This window comes from Parasteatoda tepidariorum, chromosome 12, assembly GCF_982258835.1.
Source record: "Parasteatoda tepidariorum strain Cologne lab strain chromosome 12, Ptep-v5.0, whole genome shotgun sequence".
In the NCBI taxonomy this organism is placed as follows: Eukaryota; Metazoa; Arthropoda; class Arachnida; order Araneae; family Theridiidae; genus Parasteatoda; species Parasteatoda tepidariorum.
In genome coordinates this window covers 48,242,841-48,260,538 of record NC_141766.1, presented here as the reverse complement: position 1 = coordinate 48,260,538, position 17,698 = coordinate 48,242,841, and the positions used below count along the sequence as shown (strand labels likewise).

General features: G+C 29.5%; 1 protein-coding gene across 2 annotated transcripts in view; it reads left to right on the top strand.

Moving 5' to 3' along the window:
• The window catches only part of LOC107442095 (glutamate receptor ionotropic, kainate 2-like), a 128,075-nt gene that overhangs the window by 64,674 nt on the left and 45,703 nt on the right, over positions 1 to 17,698 (top strand). For both annotated transcript variants that reach the window (XM_043056707.3, XM_071188082.2), the window contains exons 5-7: positions 10,979 to 11,032; positions 11,108 to 11,275; positions 14,541 to 14,693. In XM_043056707.3, the coding sequence (XP_042912641.1) occupies positions 10,979 to 11,032; positions 11,108 to 11,275; positions 14,541 to 14,693 (375 nt within the window). The remainder of the gene's footprint in view (positions 1 to 10,978; positions 11,033 to 11,107; positions 11,276 to 14,540; positions 14,694 to 17,698) is intronic.

The window sequence follows — 17,698 nt, the reverse complement described above, 5'->3', positions numbered from 1 at the left end:
TTAAATTTTCTTAATAAATTATATAAAAAAAATTACAAGTTGTTAAAAACTCCAAATAACTAAGTGAGTTTTAATATACCAAATATTTTTTTTCCATCCAAGCAAATAATCAAATGAATTGTAAATTTTTATGTCACTCACATTACGATATACATTTTAAAGAAAACGATTTATAGCTTGTTTCAGTAAAAACAACTAAGTTTAATAATAAATTTAAATTTTCTTAACAAATTATGTAAAAAAAAATTACAAGTTGTTAAAACTTCAAATAACTAAGTGAGTTTTAATATACCAAACATTTTTTTCCATCCTTGCAAATAATCAAATAAATTTTAAATTTTTTATGTCACTCACATTACGATATACATTTTAAACAATCCGGAATTTGAAAGTTGTTAATAACGAGGGTGAATACAGTGTTGATTAAAAATAAAATCTTGGTAACAAATACCAACTGCACCGAAATGACCTTACTTTCCACTCCCCCTAATATTCCATTAATTTAACACAATCAAATTAAGTATTACAGTACTGTCATTCGTACTAGAATATTCATCTATTGACGGTCTAAATACAAAAGTAAATGATACTTCTAGTTACGTGATGATCTTGTTGAGTTATTGAAATCGTTTTTAGAAGTTTCATTTGAAATGAGCAATAAACAAGCTTTATTGTGATGTAAATATAATCTAGACTCCGCTTATAAGTGTTCGGATGAAGTGAGTTTCGACTATCGCTTTCTTTTCTATTTATGATCAAAAATACTATGAAAGATGATCTAAAAGAAATGGACGTACTGTAATAAGCAGAACGTGTTGCATTAAGTTAGCGAAATGTGAAATGCAGAGAAGATTTGTCACTGTATTTTCTGATATTCTTTTCGAGAAATTCTCGACTGCAAGAAAATAATAAAACTTAAAATAAGAGCTTCAATAAATTTAGGATGAATAATAATAATATTTGGGAATAAATATGAAAGACATGATGTTTTTTTTTTTCATTCTTAGGAATTGTATATCTTTGAATTCATAAATGACGGTGTAATTTATTTTATAAGGCATAATGCAACCTCTTATATGTTTTTTTTTTAAGTGATAACAAGTTCTTGCGCCCTACCATAATCTCAAGTATATCCATAACCCACAAGCTCCTTAAATACGTTGCTAATTACTATAAATAAAATATTCTTAAAGTGTTACTCTTATAAATAGTAAATATAGTGGACAGGGAGGCAAGTTTTATTACACGAAATATTTCTTAGCACATATAATTTGAAACCATAGAGTAATACGTATAATACTTTTTCTTTAAAAAATGTAATTTTAAAAAAAAAAAAATGTTATTGCAACTTTTCATTAGTTGATATGTTACAAAAGTAGTGCAATAAGTTTTTATTTTTTTGCATATTTGAAGCTAAAGATCCCGAAAACTTTATTCCTAAATTTGATCTGCTTAAATGTATTAGTAATAATTTAAAAATAAAAAAGAAAATTAGATGAAAGATAAAATTATACTGATAACCTCGTTAGAAATACAAAATATAGCAACTTCATTAAAATTCATTTATATATAGCTTACTTTATTCAATTAAATAGTATTTATAAAATACAAACGAAGTTATGCAATAAAATATTTATTTAAATGAGAAAATGTTAAACAGGTTAATGTTAATTAAAATATCAGTTGTATTATGTTTTAAACATGTGTAAAAATTACAAATTCTCAATTGTATGATATACTTCAAAACAAGGTACAACACACAAAGTGACATTGCACTGTTTACATTGAAATCGAGATTCTTTCCTAACTCGTTGTCCTTTTGAGTCAAAATTTTTACTCCGCCACCCCCCTAGAAAAGAAATCCTACCCTTATCTATTCTGAATAGAAGGAGTGACTAGTTCGATGACGTTCGACTTAAAAACCTGAATTTGCAATCCCATAGCTCATTTCCTATTATACGTCTGTCATTTCCTATCTCTTGACTTTGAAGAGGGATGAAAGAATGGAATTCGGGGGAAAGCAATATTTATATTGTAATAGATTTTTATACTTATACACATAAGTTTTTTTCAATTTTTTTTCCAGCTAAGTTAGGTTCTATAAAGAAATAAAAAAAGCAAACATATCCTTCTTATAAAAATTAAATATAGACTAATGAATATAAGAATATAAAGTAATGAATATATAAACTAACGAATAAAAATATAAAATCCCATATTCATTCTATTTACCATTTCCAATTTTGAAAATATCTTCCTTTTTTTTTGTGTAATTCTTTTCTATGTCATTTAATTGCCACACAAAAGGTGTGCACCTTGAATAATGCATAATCGAAGTACTTTTTTATGACAAAGTATTTTTATGTCATGTTTACAGGTTGTAATTATTGTCAGTTTTTTTCACAGAAAAAGAAAAGCAGAGCAACGATTTTTTTCCGATTTTGCATGCACTGTATTCTATTCTATAGGCGGAAAAAATTAGTGTTGTCAGCTAGAAGTATAGTTATTTACCTTTGAGTCTGAGACAATATTTCTAAATGGTGTCTCAGAAACATATTTGGAATAACTGATTCTATAGGTCATCATGGTGCAAAGAGTTAATTTTTTTCATGAAAAAAATTTTATTGATATTTATTATACTAAATCAATACAACCAAAAATCTTTAAAAATATGTTTATTTTTGTATATTTAAATTCTGTTACTGTGACGTACTTTTTTTACAATATATATTATTTGATTTATATTGTAAAAATCATTCACACGAAATTAAAGTAGACAAAATAGCAAAGAATCAATGTATTAATTCTTGAAATCAAGGATGGCGCCAGACTCTGCCCGACAAGGGGTCAAGTCTCCCCCGACTGGGGGGCTCAAACAAATTCAAAATATTTAAATTAATTATACTTTACATTTTTTTCAAGTGTGTTTCTAAGAATCTAAAATCAGTAATATTGATACCCATAATGTGCAGATTCCTTTTAATGTAAATTTAAATCTAATTTTTTTTTCTGTTATCGATATATTTTGTACTGTATGGTGCAATTTACCATACATTGTAATCGTAAAAATTACTTCTGTAATGAAGAATAGTTGTAGCAGTAACCGCTGTTTCAAAAAAATTCGACACTTCTTACTCTCATAAAGCAAAAATTATTCGATAATAAAAATCAGAAATTTCATGCACATTTAACAAAACATTTAAAGAATATTTTAATATAAAATGTTATTTTTATATGCATCGATTGACTTTTGACTCATTTAAATATTTTTCAAATAAAGTTTTAAGTACATTTTTTGCATCCACGTATTCTATCTAAATATATCATGCCCCGTTTCGAAGGAACTTCGAAATGGTTATGCCCATAAAATTGCAAAATTTCTATTTTTTTTAATTGTTACACTGTATAATTTTACGGACAAAAAAAGGGCTATTTTAATCAGGGGACTCGATGCTAATATATATTGTAAATAAATACAAAGATACTTCGAAAATTTCTCCTTGCGATTCCCTTTTCTTTTCAAAGATGCTTTTAAAGTGAACATCTATGTCCGGCAAAATGCTAATTTCTCTATTTGAGAAAAAGAGTAAGTCCATCGGCTGAAAATATAAGATTCAAACAATATAGCTGAAATTTGTAATTATTTTTAAATTTACAAATTTTAAATTTGCTTCCGAGAAACGAATATTAACTAACTTACATTTTTAAAAAAAAATTGCAACACATGGCTGCTGTTTGTCTGCCTATGTTTTCGTTTCACTGCAAAGCTGAAAGCACACTTTCTACCAAGATTTCTGTTTCGCCCTGCAAAAGCGTTTTACATATTGGCATATGCCTGCAACGAATAACCTTTCACACAGTTTATTGATTATTGTTTACCACATGTCAACGCGAAACATTCTTTCCTCTACGATTTAAATTTGTTTTTGCTTTCATAGTTACGAATTTTAAGTCACAAGAAATGGACACTAAAAATTAAGAAGTTAGGGGACCAAATTTCGAAAAAAAAAAAATTATTTTTATTTTTCAGGACTTATTTGACCGATTTTGCTTTTTGATTGAATCGAAAAAATTTTCATACAATTGTTAAAATTCGTTTTTCCAAAGGTAATTCCATGCAAAAAATATAGTTTTAAATAGTTATAAAATATTTAATATATTTATAATATGCGTTGAAAAATTCTGAATCACGATTTTTGAAATTCTTGTGCAGTAAATGGCGACTGATGCACGTTAAATCTATCGAGTCGCAAAGCCCCCCATGTTCCCATAACAAATAAACAACACTGGGGGTACTTATCCAGGAGTTTCCTGGTCTTCTGGATTGGTTCAAAATTACAAGGCTACGTAGTTGAAATTGGGTCGGTTGTTCAACGACGGATGAAATAAAATAGCAAGATCTACAAACCTGAAACTATAGACAAACTTGTATGTTTATCCAGATCAGAATTCGTTTTTCTGTTTATTTTCGTAACTTAAAATATGGTATTGATTCTTTGTACGTGAAAATATGATTAAATCAAAAGTTAATCAAGGTGTTCCCTTTTTTCATTTCATGCACTGTACATAAAATAAGTCAATGAGAATCTGTTAGGTTGATTAATATATATTTTAGGATATTGAATATGAACAGTTTAATTGTTTTTCTGACTCAATCAACAATCTTTTTACTACTAAGAAAATGATAAAAAAGATAATAAATAAAAAATATTTTGTTATTGTTTTTTTTCCGACTGCATATTTATTGCGTTGATTAAAATATAAACCTTGAATCCGAATAAGTAAATGATTTTCCTCAATTAATAGTATTTTTAAAAAAAAAAGATTAAAAAATTAAATTTTTTTTATTTTGTTCTTATACTTTCATTTTGCTTGAAAATTTCAAAAAGAAATTATGTGATCACATAAACCATTGATAAACACATTACATAAAAAAGAATTCGCAAAGAAGAGGACCTGTGTATCCCCTTCTTAGTTCTCCAGAAGAAAGAATAGCAGTTTGAAAGATAAGTTTCCAAGAAAATGAAGATGTGTCTGTGGGAAAGGATTTCTATGGGACTTCGAAAAGTCTTCAATTTCACCTATGTCTAATCGCATCCAGTCTCTAGTTTGACAATGTACAGGTAAAGTTATGGGTAGTGCAGTGAAACTATAATTACATAGAATTTACAATATATTTTACTAATTTTTGTTACTAATTAAGAACAAATAGATAAAAAGTCAACTACAAAATTTTTTTATTAGGCATTTGTAAAAGAATTTTTGACATAATTTAGAAAAAAATGTGACCAGACTATTTTCCGGACGAGACTTTAAAATTTTCCCGTGGGAGGGGGGGGGGGCATACCCGACAGGGGAGCAATTCCCCCTCCCCTGATCCCGCCTTTGCTTGAAAAAATATTCTTGCAATGATTCTTGTACTGATATTTATTCCTTGCATGCGAAATTTAATAAGATTTTGATATGTTTTCATTCTTAATATTATTTTTACTATGAAAAAATGTAATGAAAAATGCAGTTTTGCTTAATAACTACTAGTGTAAATAGAAATTCATATTTTTTGAAGTTTTATAAATCTCTATTAGAATACCTAACGATTTTTACTCAATCGCGTAAACGATGAATTAAAAATGGATATTTCGTTTTGAAACAGTAGCGCTTAACAAAAGCTTTTTCTCCCTCTCAAAGAAAAAGAGCCATTATACATGAAAATATAATATCCACTGAATTGACGTTATATTTCGCATCTATAGTACTATTATATAAGTACTATATAAGTACTATAAATTATTTTTTAAATTCAAAGATATCATTAATGTGGATTAAAAAGGTAAATATGATTTGTTATTAACACGTATATCAACGAAATTGTTCTCATCCTACATGAACTTAGAATTGAAGTAAATTAAAAAGGATGCACATTTTTTTTTTAAAACTTGGCAATTGTATCTGGGAAATAACAGAAGTCAAAAGAGCTAGGAAGGAAAAAATATCAGTAGAAAGAACCTATTCAGTACCATCACAGGGGATATTGATAACAACCTTTGATGTTATATATCAACGTTATCATTGTCAAAGTTCAAAGGACAAGAAAAAGTGTAATTTAACCTAAAAGCAATAATCTTATCAGTAAAAATGTCTTCTTCATTGCTTGATATTTCAGAGGAAAGTGCAATGTTGACCACAGTTCAAAAATGACTTTCGGAAAAGTGAATCACATACGCGATTCATCCATCAAACTGTCATGACCCACCTGGACCTCCTAGACCGATAATCACCCCTTTTAACCACAAATTGAAGTGGAAAGGGGAAAGCATACCTTTTGTCCGACCCTCGACACTTTTCGTGGCATCTTTCTAAAATGTGTCTGCCGCTTGTAGTAAGAAACTAAGAGAGAGGGGAAACGCCAGGAGGGTTAATAGTACAGTACTGTTTATCAAAAGTGTAAAAATACAGAACAAACCAACTATTTAAAAAACTCTTCCTGTTCACCACAACACTTTACCATTCCCAGTATTGGTTTGGAGGAGAGGAGGGTTCAAACCCATTTGAAGATCCCCTGCTGTTGTGCCCCTAAAAGTCACTTTCTCCTTTATACTCAGGGTCCAAACCTAACATTGGGGAACTAGTTTACATTATGTCAATGAAATCTAGAGTTCTTCCCCTATGCGTATTCTTCGTTAGGGTTCCGGTGTACCCTGTGAAAGACAAAAACAAATTATCAGATTCAATAGTTGATGAACATACTCAAAAAGCAATCATAACCTTAAACCTCCAGGGAATGCTTACTCTATTTCTTTTTATGACGGCTAGCGGTAATTTTAACCAATTAGTTTGGAGAAGAAAAAGGTTTTTTTGCCCATTTCGTAAGTTTGGTGCAACCCAAAGAGTCACGACATTACCTGAAAATTGACTTAATTATTGAAAAGGTTTTATTTTTTACATTTAAGATTCCAAGAAGTGCAAATAAACTGGGAAAGTTAATTTTTCTAACTGCATGATTTATAATGTTATGAATGATCTTATGCAAAGACGCAGTAGTTTTTTCCAGCAAAAATAAAGTATGCTTTTAACAAGAAGGGATTTTAGTGTACATCTTTTATTTGAATCCCTAAAAGATTTTTTTTCTGTATTAAACATAAAAATAAACTTTTTACAATCAGCATTACATTTTCAATAAGACTGTGTATTAAAAAAGAGTTAAAAGAGATAAAGACCGAAATCGGTGGTTGTTGACTTTCACCGGTGAATGTCGACAAACACCAAATACGTCGGTGAAAGATCGAATATTTCATTACATTCTTGTACATTCGGACCCTCACCGGTGTATGTCGGCAATCACAGATATTCTTTGGTGAATGTCTGAAATACTTATTACATTCGATTTGATATGAATTTATTCGTGGATATAATTACATTTATTCGATATTTTAACCCTACACTGATGTTTTTTTATGGTTAAGTGCCACTGCCTGGTATAACCTACACTGATGTTTTTTTAAGGTTAATGCCACAGCCCGGTATACCCTACACTGACGTTTTTTTAAGGTTAAGTGCCCCTGTCCGGTATACATTTGCCCGGTATACCCTACACTGATGTTATTCTAAGGTTAAGTGCCACTTCCCGGTATACATTTGTCCGGTATTCCTTGCACTGATGTTTTTCTAAGGTCAAGTGCCATTGCCCGGTATATATTTGCCCGATACTCCAAACACTGATGTTTCTTCTAATCTATCGTCAGTAAGTATTAAGATATAGAATAAATATAAATATATCAAATAAATATAATAATATTAACGAATAATTTATTATAAAATTGGATATAACAAATATTTTGGACATCCACCAAACGACTACGTGAATGTCTACATACTCCAGATTTCGGTGTTTCACCGAAATATATGTATGTATATATATATATATATATATATATATGAAGACTACTCCCATTGACTGTATGTTACTCTGCACGGACAACAGACCATTCAAGTTGATTTTTCAGAAAAGAGCCCTCCTCCTCTGGGAGAGAATTCCCGGGTGTCTGTCCTAGTGGAACCAGAATTCTCCACTCCGTGAGAGAAATTTGAAAACACAAAAGAGATTTCTGCAGGGATTTACTGATTATATCTAAGTTAGATTTGAATTTTGAAATTGAATGTTTCTTACCTCCCATCAACCCCGTTGTTAACAGGGGATTTTCTATCCGCCTGGATCTGATCAAGGATGTCTCAAAGGCGGAGACTAGTGTTATAGTTTTAAGAGCTCTCATTTTCGAAACAATGGAAACCTTTCTATCCCGAGGAAGAATAGTTTTGAATATATACTGACGGTTTTAAAATGAGTGATTGTGTTAACGCTGGTGTTGGTGTTTATTGTGAATTTTTCTGCTTGTATACTACCATCGGCATTTATAGACAGCTTTCGATGGCGAGATTTTGCCATTTACCAGGCCCTGTCACAATTTCGGCCGCGTTTAGACTCCTTCTCAAAAGTTGTAATATAATCTGACTCAAAGGCTGCACTTCAAGCAATTAATGCTCCCATCCACTCTCGAACTTAAACCATCGATAATTGCTCAAATCTCCTCAAATGGTTTGCCAGTAATAACAAGATAGTGGCTCTCCAGTGGATTCCGGCCCACTGTCGATTCCAGAGAAGCGAGGCGGCCGATTTCCTGGCAAAAAAGGGGAGCCTCTGTCCAACAGAGATCTAATTCCAGACTCCCTTTCTATAATATCAAAAGTCTCATAAAGAACACCTTCAGGGCTTCTTTTTCACGAGGAACTAAAAAAGCGTAATTCCAATAAACCATGGCTTAAACAGATTCTCAATGTCCCTCAGTGGCCTAGAATCAAATCTGCTGCCATGTTTCGTCTGATAACTGGCCACGATTGCCTGAAAAAACATCTATGTCGCATCAACGTGGTTCATGATCCCTTTTGCACATTGTGTGACCTCCACGAGGTAATGGACTTGTCTCACCTGTTTAGGTGTTTTGTTCTCCCTCGGAAATCTGTCTGGGAACGCTACTGGACAGCTCGCTATTATTTATAGATTCATTGTTATCTTTTTGATGTTCAGTTGTCTCTTAATGGACCATTGGAAATAAGAAATATATATATAATATATTCGTATTTTTAGCTGCACTCTAATTATTAGAATAGAATAGTTTTGCCTAAAATTCAGTATAAATTAATTAATTTTATAAGCTTTTTGAAAGCATATGTATCAAATTAATAAGCAAATGAATAATTACTTTCAAAAGAATAAAAACTTCCCTAAGTTTGCTTTAGTAAACGCAAAAAATTAAAACACTCCTTTTAAAATAGGCTTCATAAAATATAAAAGAAATTATGAAATTATTGTTAAACTAGTTTACTTTTGATCATTAAACAAGCATTCAATAAATTCAATTAACTCATTAACGATACAATTTTCAATTGCTATTCAATAAATTAATTAAATTCAAATAACTAGATCATATAAGTAAAATTGAATTGTGAGTTGTTTCTTATTAACTGTTCTTTTTAGTCATACAGTCAAACCCCGCTATATAGTGAACCTTCAAGGGACCGACATTTTGGTTCACTATAACCGGGGGTTCACTATGTCCGTTACACATGCAATTTAACTAATGATTCCCAAACTCCTCCCTTTTATTACACATCATTCAAATAAATGACTTAAAAATATTATGTAGTAGTAAAAGATGTGATATTTTCATTACTCTTCGTCTTGCGTGCAAAAAAAAATAGCATTTCTTAGGTGATGAGCAATCTTCAAAATCAGATATGAAAACACTTCCTGACTCTCAGATAATTTTTCCTGAATTTCTGTTATTCGACTATTTAAACCAGTCTAATCTGCTATTCGAGCACATAAAAGTTGCCTCATAAAATCGTTTAGCAAATTCATGGACATTTGTCCAGATACTGGAAGATTGCGGCTTCTTCGAATGGTGAACCACTTCAGTAATGATTCTTCAACATCCTTGTGGTCCGCTTCTGCCATCGAAATTTTTTTCATGAGCAGAAATAATTAATTGCCTATTTTTCCATTTGTTAATAACTACAGATTTGGATAGTTAATATTCCCTTCAAATATCAACTTGATTGCATCCATTTTCAATTTTTCTGATTATGTCCATTTTATCATCAATAGAGAACGTTTTACGTTTACTGGTCGCCATAGTTAAATTTGAGACACTTGTTTGCAGTTTTTTTTAACTGAACTGAGAGCAAAGAGGAGTTGAAATGAGGGCCTTATCAACGCATATTAGTGTCCAACCCTTTGACCAATTATGAATAATTAATCATTCCCTCTGACAGAAAATGCATATTGATCCCACTGACACCTTATAGGTGCATCACCTGCCTGGGTTGGAAACATCTGCTTGGTTTGTTTAGGGATCGGAAAGTGAAATAAAAGAAGCAAACAAGAAAAAATGCTTATCGCTACATTCCCCTCTATAGATAGTTTTAAACACTGGTATATGCATTTATTTTGAAGTAGAAATTTCAAACTTATTACAAAAAAAAATGAAGAAAAAAATCAGTTGAAGGCAGAAAAAAGTTCATTATATCCAACTTCCTCACATCTTTGTTTCCCTATATCCACAAAAAATGACATTATACGTGTATAGCAAGGCACGGGACCGAACATTTCGTTCATTATATCCGGGAGTTCACTATAAACCGTGTTCACTATAGCGGGGTTTGACTGTATTAATAATCAATATTAAAGCAAAAAATTATATTAGCTTACTTATCAATTGACAATTAATAAGTATAAATTCCAGTCTATATCATTTTCTATAAAATATAGAAAATGATATAGACTGGAATTTTAAAGACGCCATCTATCGATACTTTAGGTAACTACACAGTTAAGAAAGGGAGTTCACATATTGTAACAATACCTAAATTATTGGTAAAAAGTGTGTTATCATTTGTTTTCTCATAAAATAATCTTTTTTAGGCTCAACAAGTCGGAATGATGACAGAAAGTCATAATTACCTCATCACTTCTTTAGTAAGTAAAAAATTATAATTTCTGTGTAAATGTATGTTTTTAATTTCAACGTAGTAATAATTTCCTATTTTTCAGGATCTTCATACCATAGATATGGAAGATTTTAAGTATGGCAAGACAAATATCACTGGGTTTCGATTAGTCGACGAAAACAATGCGGACCTTCAAGGTCTTGTCGTAGAACTTAATACAAAATGGACAGGAGCCATCCGAAAACTTGATTTTCCAATTAAAACAATTCGAGTAAAAACAATATTATTATTTATCTTTTCTATATTAAATAAATTTATAAATTGATTTTGTTATAAATATTTAACTGAAACGTTTACTGAAAAATCTCAACAAAAAATATTATGTTTTTTGTGATGTAACATAATCCCTAACCTAAAATTTACCAATTAATTTCAAAATCGGAATTTCGCTAGCTTGACAATTGACTATGATTGCTATTTTGACAAGTCAAATGAATTTTTTATTATCTAATATGATGCAATTGTTCAATTCATTTCCTTTTAGTGTCAAAATATTATGTTACAATTTATCATATAATATCGCTTTGAAGTTTTGTCACTGACATCTTTTCTTACAAAAAGTGTTTGCCCTACTAAAAGAATAATTTTTTCAATTAAATTTTAAATTTTTTAATTCTTATATTTTCAAGATTATAAAATTTTTATTTTTATTAAATTTTTTACTATTTTAATCTTATAATTTATCTTTGCATTACAATATTATTAGAAATTGAGGACATATGTATTTATCCAAAATTTAAAGGACAATGACTTTTTATAAATTATAAATTAAATGTGTAATTGAAAAAAAAATTTCAAAAAAAGTTATACTTTCGTAAGACTATTGCAATGAACAAAAAAAATAATTCTTAAGCAGTGTCGTAATTGTCTATTTAAAATATTTTTGGATATATTTCGTAAAATTTTAAATACTAATTAAATATACCATTATTTAATTTCCTTACCTGGAGAACGTACTATCGTTTCAAAGTTTAGTGTAGCATATCCGAGCCATTTAAATCTACATTTAGTCCAATCCAATAACGTGTAATTGTAATTAATTATTAATTATCTGGAAATAACTTTTAAACAATGCATCACAAATCTCTCTTCATCGTTTATATTTCAAGTGTCCCTCCTATATATTCGATGGAGAGCAAAATTAATAAAAAAGTAATTCCCAGAATAAAGTTCTTTTTAAATATAAAACATACATTTTTATTATTTATTTAGCTCAGTGCATCTTCGATAATTTTACCACTGTCCTAACGTTTTGACATTTTTTGTGCGACAAAAAAATATTTTATCTATCTATCTATCTATATATATATATATATATATATATATATATATATATATATATGCATTTTTGATATTGTTTCCTGGAATATTTCGACAAGTTAAATCTTCACTTACGATTTTAGTTCCGTTAGTAGCATTAAGCTTAATGGATCATATAGATTACACAATTAATTAGAAAATGCAACATTAAGAAGGACAGGAGTTAAAACCAGGCATGTTTGAGAAGTGAGAGCACTAACCCCTGCACCATTCTGCCAAATTGGTATATATAGGTATAAGTATAGGTATATATAGGTATAATAGGATAATTTGCAAATGGCAAAAAATGCTCCCGGAACCTAGTAATATAACACATCAGTTGCAATCTGTTTCGTTAAAAATTAAGTAATTTCATGTCGAAATTATTTTGAAAGAAATGCAGTTTAAGTATTTCTCAAATATCAAAAGTGATAGTTCCATTTCTGAAAGTATATGAAATCAAAATGTTTTCTTCTTCAAAATAATAGCATTACTTTTTGTTATTTTAAAATTTTTTTAACTCCTTAAAATTTGGTAAAATGTTTCCTTTTTTCTCCAAATACAACTTTTTTCACAATAGTGACTGTGAAAAAAGTATTGTTCTGCACACCCTAGCATCTTATATACAGGGAGTACCGCAAAAGCCACCCTTAATAAATCTTTTTAGAATCCTTATCAAAAACAAAAATGAAAAAGTATATTAAATTAGGAGTATATATTAGAGGTCTCAAATGAATATTTCAGCAAAGAAAAGATAACAATGCTCTTGAAATTTGACTAATCACAGTACTGGAGGATGATTGTAATAAACAACAAGACAAGTTTTTTTGTGGAAGGAATCAGAAAGCAGTAGAAAAAAACAATTAGTTCAACTTCTAGTTTAATCCTACAATTTAATTTTTAATCTTACAGAAAACGTTCTCGCTTAATTTTAACAAAGTTTAATCTTATAGAATTAATTCAACAATTAGTTAAATAAAGTATTAACTTCCCACTAAACGTGCTTTGAGACCGTTCAAAAAGTACGTACTTCCCGAAGTTCAATAGCAAATAATTTTCCTTCCGAAGTATAAATTATTTGCTATTTTGTACGGTTTTGTGCGATGGGGAGGGGGGGAGGTATTATACGAAGTGCGTACATTATAAGCATATACCAAATTTAAATTTGACTTTTTTCCTACACATGTATTATACATACGTTTGTTTCTTTATTTATTTTTTCACACGGCGACCACTTGTTAGAATGAGTAAATCAGTTCTCAAAAAAAGTTGTCTCGCAAAATAAAAAATTCCAAACACCAAACTCTCCCCGAAACTCTGTAGAAGGTGATATTAAACGCAAAATTTGGCCTACTTGTGGTATATATTTTGCATCTTTAACTTGTTTGAAGGATCACAAGAAAATATGCAAATCTTCTTTGCAAATCAACAAAGTAAGACCAGTTCGCGTAGCAGCTCGTCGACACAGAGAACTTTTGGTTCTCCTCCGAAATCAGGAAAACGAAGATGATGCAGAGTGGATCGAAGATGGTCTCGTTGATGAAGATAATCTAAATTTTTCATCAGTCGCAGACAAGAGTAACGCTGAATTGGTGTCTCTCGAGAAACATTTGGAATGTCCTTGGGGAAAATACTGTAGATTAATTGTATTGATTGAAGGAAATTATTATGTTGATCAGATAAGATTGTTTTATTTATTGATTCAAAGATAAAGTTGGGTGTTATTGTTTAAATAATTTAAATGAATAAATTATTTTAAATAAATATTTAATTTTATTTAAAACATAATTATTTTAATTTTCATGAAAAAGGGGGTAGACTAATAAAATGTTAATACTCTAAGGGGGGAGTAAGACCTTATGTACGGTAATGCACGAAGGGGGGGAGGGGGTTAAAATTTCTCCATTTTTGCGTACGTACTTTTTGAACGAACCCTCTGACGATTATTATATTCGCCTTCTTCTACTATATTTTGTCAAATTTCGATAACGTTTTTCTTTTTCCTTGGTAAAATATTAATTTGGGACCCATATATTTGTTTTATTTTTTTTAAGAATTCAAGAAATGCATATTAGTCCAAAAAAACACCCTCTTATGGACTTAAAATTTATTTTTAAACCGGCGAATACATAATAGTTCTTGATGAAGAAAAATGTTTTTGCTGTTTCACTTTTTAGACCGAAACTGCCTTGATGTACGATGCTGTACAACTCTTTGCCAAGGCACTCCAAGATTTAGATGGAAGTAAATCTATAGAATTTCCTCCAATTTCATGTGATAGTGGTTTGCGAGGATTAGATGGTAGCAGTATTATTAATTTCATGAAACCCGTAAGTAATTTCAATTGATTTTTTTATATGACTGTGCATTATCTTTTTATTTTTTATTGGCTTAATCAGCCTCATTATGTAATTAAAACTCCTAGAAAAATTTAGGGTAAAAAATGTTTATCCAGTTCAAAAAAGTGATTACTCATGAAACCGAAAGGAAAAAGCCTAATGCTTTTATCTCACGTTACTTTAATTAATTCTACAAGCAAAAATTTATGTATTAAAGCTCATTGATGTATTTGAAGTAGTAATTTCTCTTTAAATAATATACTTACATAGTATTTTTTAAAATAACCAATTCTTATGGTATATGCACTACCGGCCGAAAGTATTGTATAAGCCTAAACCATACAGGAAAATTCGAGAAAAAGATTAGCAAATTTCAGAATTATGATAACTATGCTTATTGAAATTTTCATGCTTATTCCACTTATCATTATCAAAATACTTAAATATTACTTTTATTTTTATGCGAAATATCAGAATAAATATTTTTTATTCAAAATAAAGGACATTAAATATTCATTTTCTATTGTTACTATGTTCTATTGTGATTATAACTATGAAAAATGTTCATAAAATTCTTTGTCTTTGCAAAGAAATCAAAACTTCATTATTGTAAGCATATTTAAGAAACGAACAAAATGTTAATTTAATTATTTAGAAGATTTTCAAAAACAACTTAAAAATAGTTTATTTTGCAAAATTTAATGTCACTGGATGAAACTTTCAAAGCAAGGTCATCTTGAAAATTTTGCAACGAGAAAATATTTACAAAATATAATTTTTAAGAATTAAAATAATATTCAATTTCAAGAATCTACTGAACATTCATAAAATTCGGATTTTGAGTTTAAAGCAAAACAAAAAGTTTAAATTATAGAGAGCTTCACACTCTTATATCCGTTACAATTATTTGTAATTAATTAAACAATTAAAGATTTTATTTGGTTTTGCGAATTTAATTATCAATAAGCTCTTGTACGATAAGCTGATAACATTTCCTTCCTTATGCCGTTGGTCACGAAATTATAGAGATTTCGCCTAAATGTCACCTTTTGCTTACAAGTGGCTGTTGCGGACATGCTTTACTGTAAGTCATTGTTTTCCACTTAATTCATTATTATTGTGTCAATAGTACATAAAAGTAATAAAGCTATCGCGGCAATGATTTAATATAAGCTTTTTTTCTTATAAAATTATTATTATTGTATCAATAATATGCAAAAGCAAAGATGTTGCGAGAATGCTTTACTGTAATCTACTGCTTGTTTTTTTAATCGGTTGTTGTCGTTGGCATTATGGCAAGAAGCGCAATTGCTCTTGATTTTCCAGTGGCGCCATCTAGGGCCAAGAATTACACTTCTGCCACATCCATACGTCGCACCCGGCTGGCCCATTCATATATCCATTCATTCATCCACTGATCATGATTTAGAAATGAATCAGAGAACGATCAATCTCCAATTCAATCCCATAAGTATAATTTGTTATAAGAACATTGAGGACTTTGCGACCCGATAGATTTAGCATGTACCAGTCACCATTTACAGCCTATCGGCAGGCTGGATTCGAACTCCCGTTCTCACGAACGCGAGTCCGGCACCCTACCAACCAGGCTATCCCGGCCTAGTTTTTTTTAATCATTATTATTGTATCAATAATATAAAAATAAAGCATTTCCACAATAGCCGGTTGAGTGCCAGAAGAGTCACGTGGTGTAAAGCTCTACAATTTCTTGACCAACGGCGTGAATACGACAAATAGCTCAAAATTGCACACAATGCTGCCTCAAAAGCATATAGGGAGCTTTTTAAGTTCTGCTTGTAAAAAAGACAAATGCTTATGACTTTTATACAAAAGTAAATTGATATTTAATTACTTTATTTGAATTTTTTCCCTGGTAGATAATAATAATACATGAGTACAACAAGAAAAGTAATACATTCAATAATATTGCATAAATTTACAATTTAAAAAGAAAATTTACCATTTTATTAAATATAACCAATCGTAAAAGCAATTTAACTAGTTTTAATTGGTTGAAATTTTATAAGAGTCAAAGCATTTTTTTTTCTTCACTGGAAAAATCTGAAGTTTAAAAATGTTTAGTTGTTGCTTACATTTGGATGTTTTTCAATGCTTAAAAGTATATTTTGTTATTTTTTAGACAAATATTACCATTCAGGATTTTTCATAACTATCGCTGTTTCGTTTTATTAATAATAATATGCAATTTTTACCATTAAAATTTGCTTTTCTTTTAAATAGGATAATTTTCTCAGAATTAAATCTCTTGAATTACCCTACATTGCTTATTAAAAGTTGCAATATTGAGTTTTCAGATCCCAAAACAGTCGAAAACAAATATGTTTTCTCGTTTATCTTCATTCATATTGGATATAATTCTTTTTAATTATGCCATCAATGCTACAATACGTTCGGTAGTGTATATATTTAATTATTTCTTTAAACAATAAAATTTTTAATAAATAGTTGAAAAGGGTGTTTAACAAATGCTAGTTCAAAAAAATTCTACTGTCTTAAAAGGAAAGACGTGAATAATTACTTCAAAATAACAACATAGAACGAAGATTAAGAATTACTATTATAAATAGATCTAACAAGGCTTAATCAATTTATTATTTTCAGTTTAAGAAACCTTTCTTAATTTTCATCCAGTAAAGTTATTCAGAAATTTGACTTTCATCAAATTTGATAATTAATTTCACAATATCTCAGTAGTTCTAGAAATAAAACCATTATGTTGAGTACATATATGCAAATTCTAAATCATTCAATAAATTTGAAATTATGATTTACAGCTACCAAAATAATGATTATCACTAAAGGTAATTATTATAAACGTTAATAGGATTACGTTTGCAATAATTGAAACTACTAATTATTTAATACTATTAAATGGGATAATGATTTATTCAACATAAACGACATTCATTTAATACCTTTCAATAATTTTTCTGTCATTTACATTTGAGAATAAG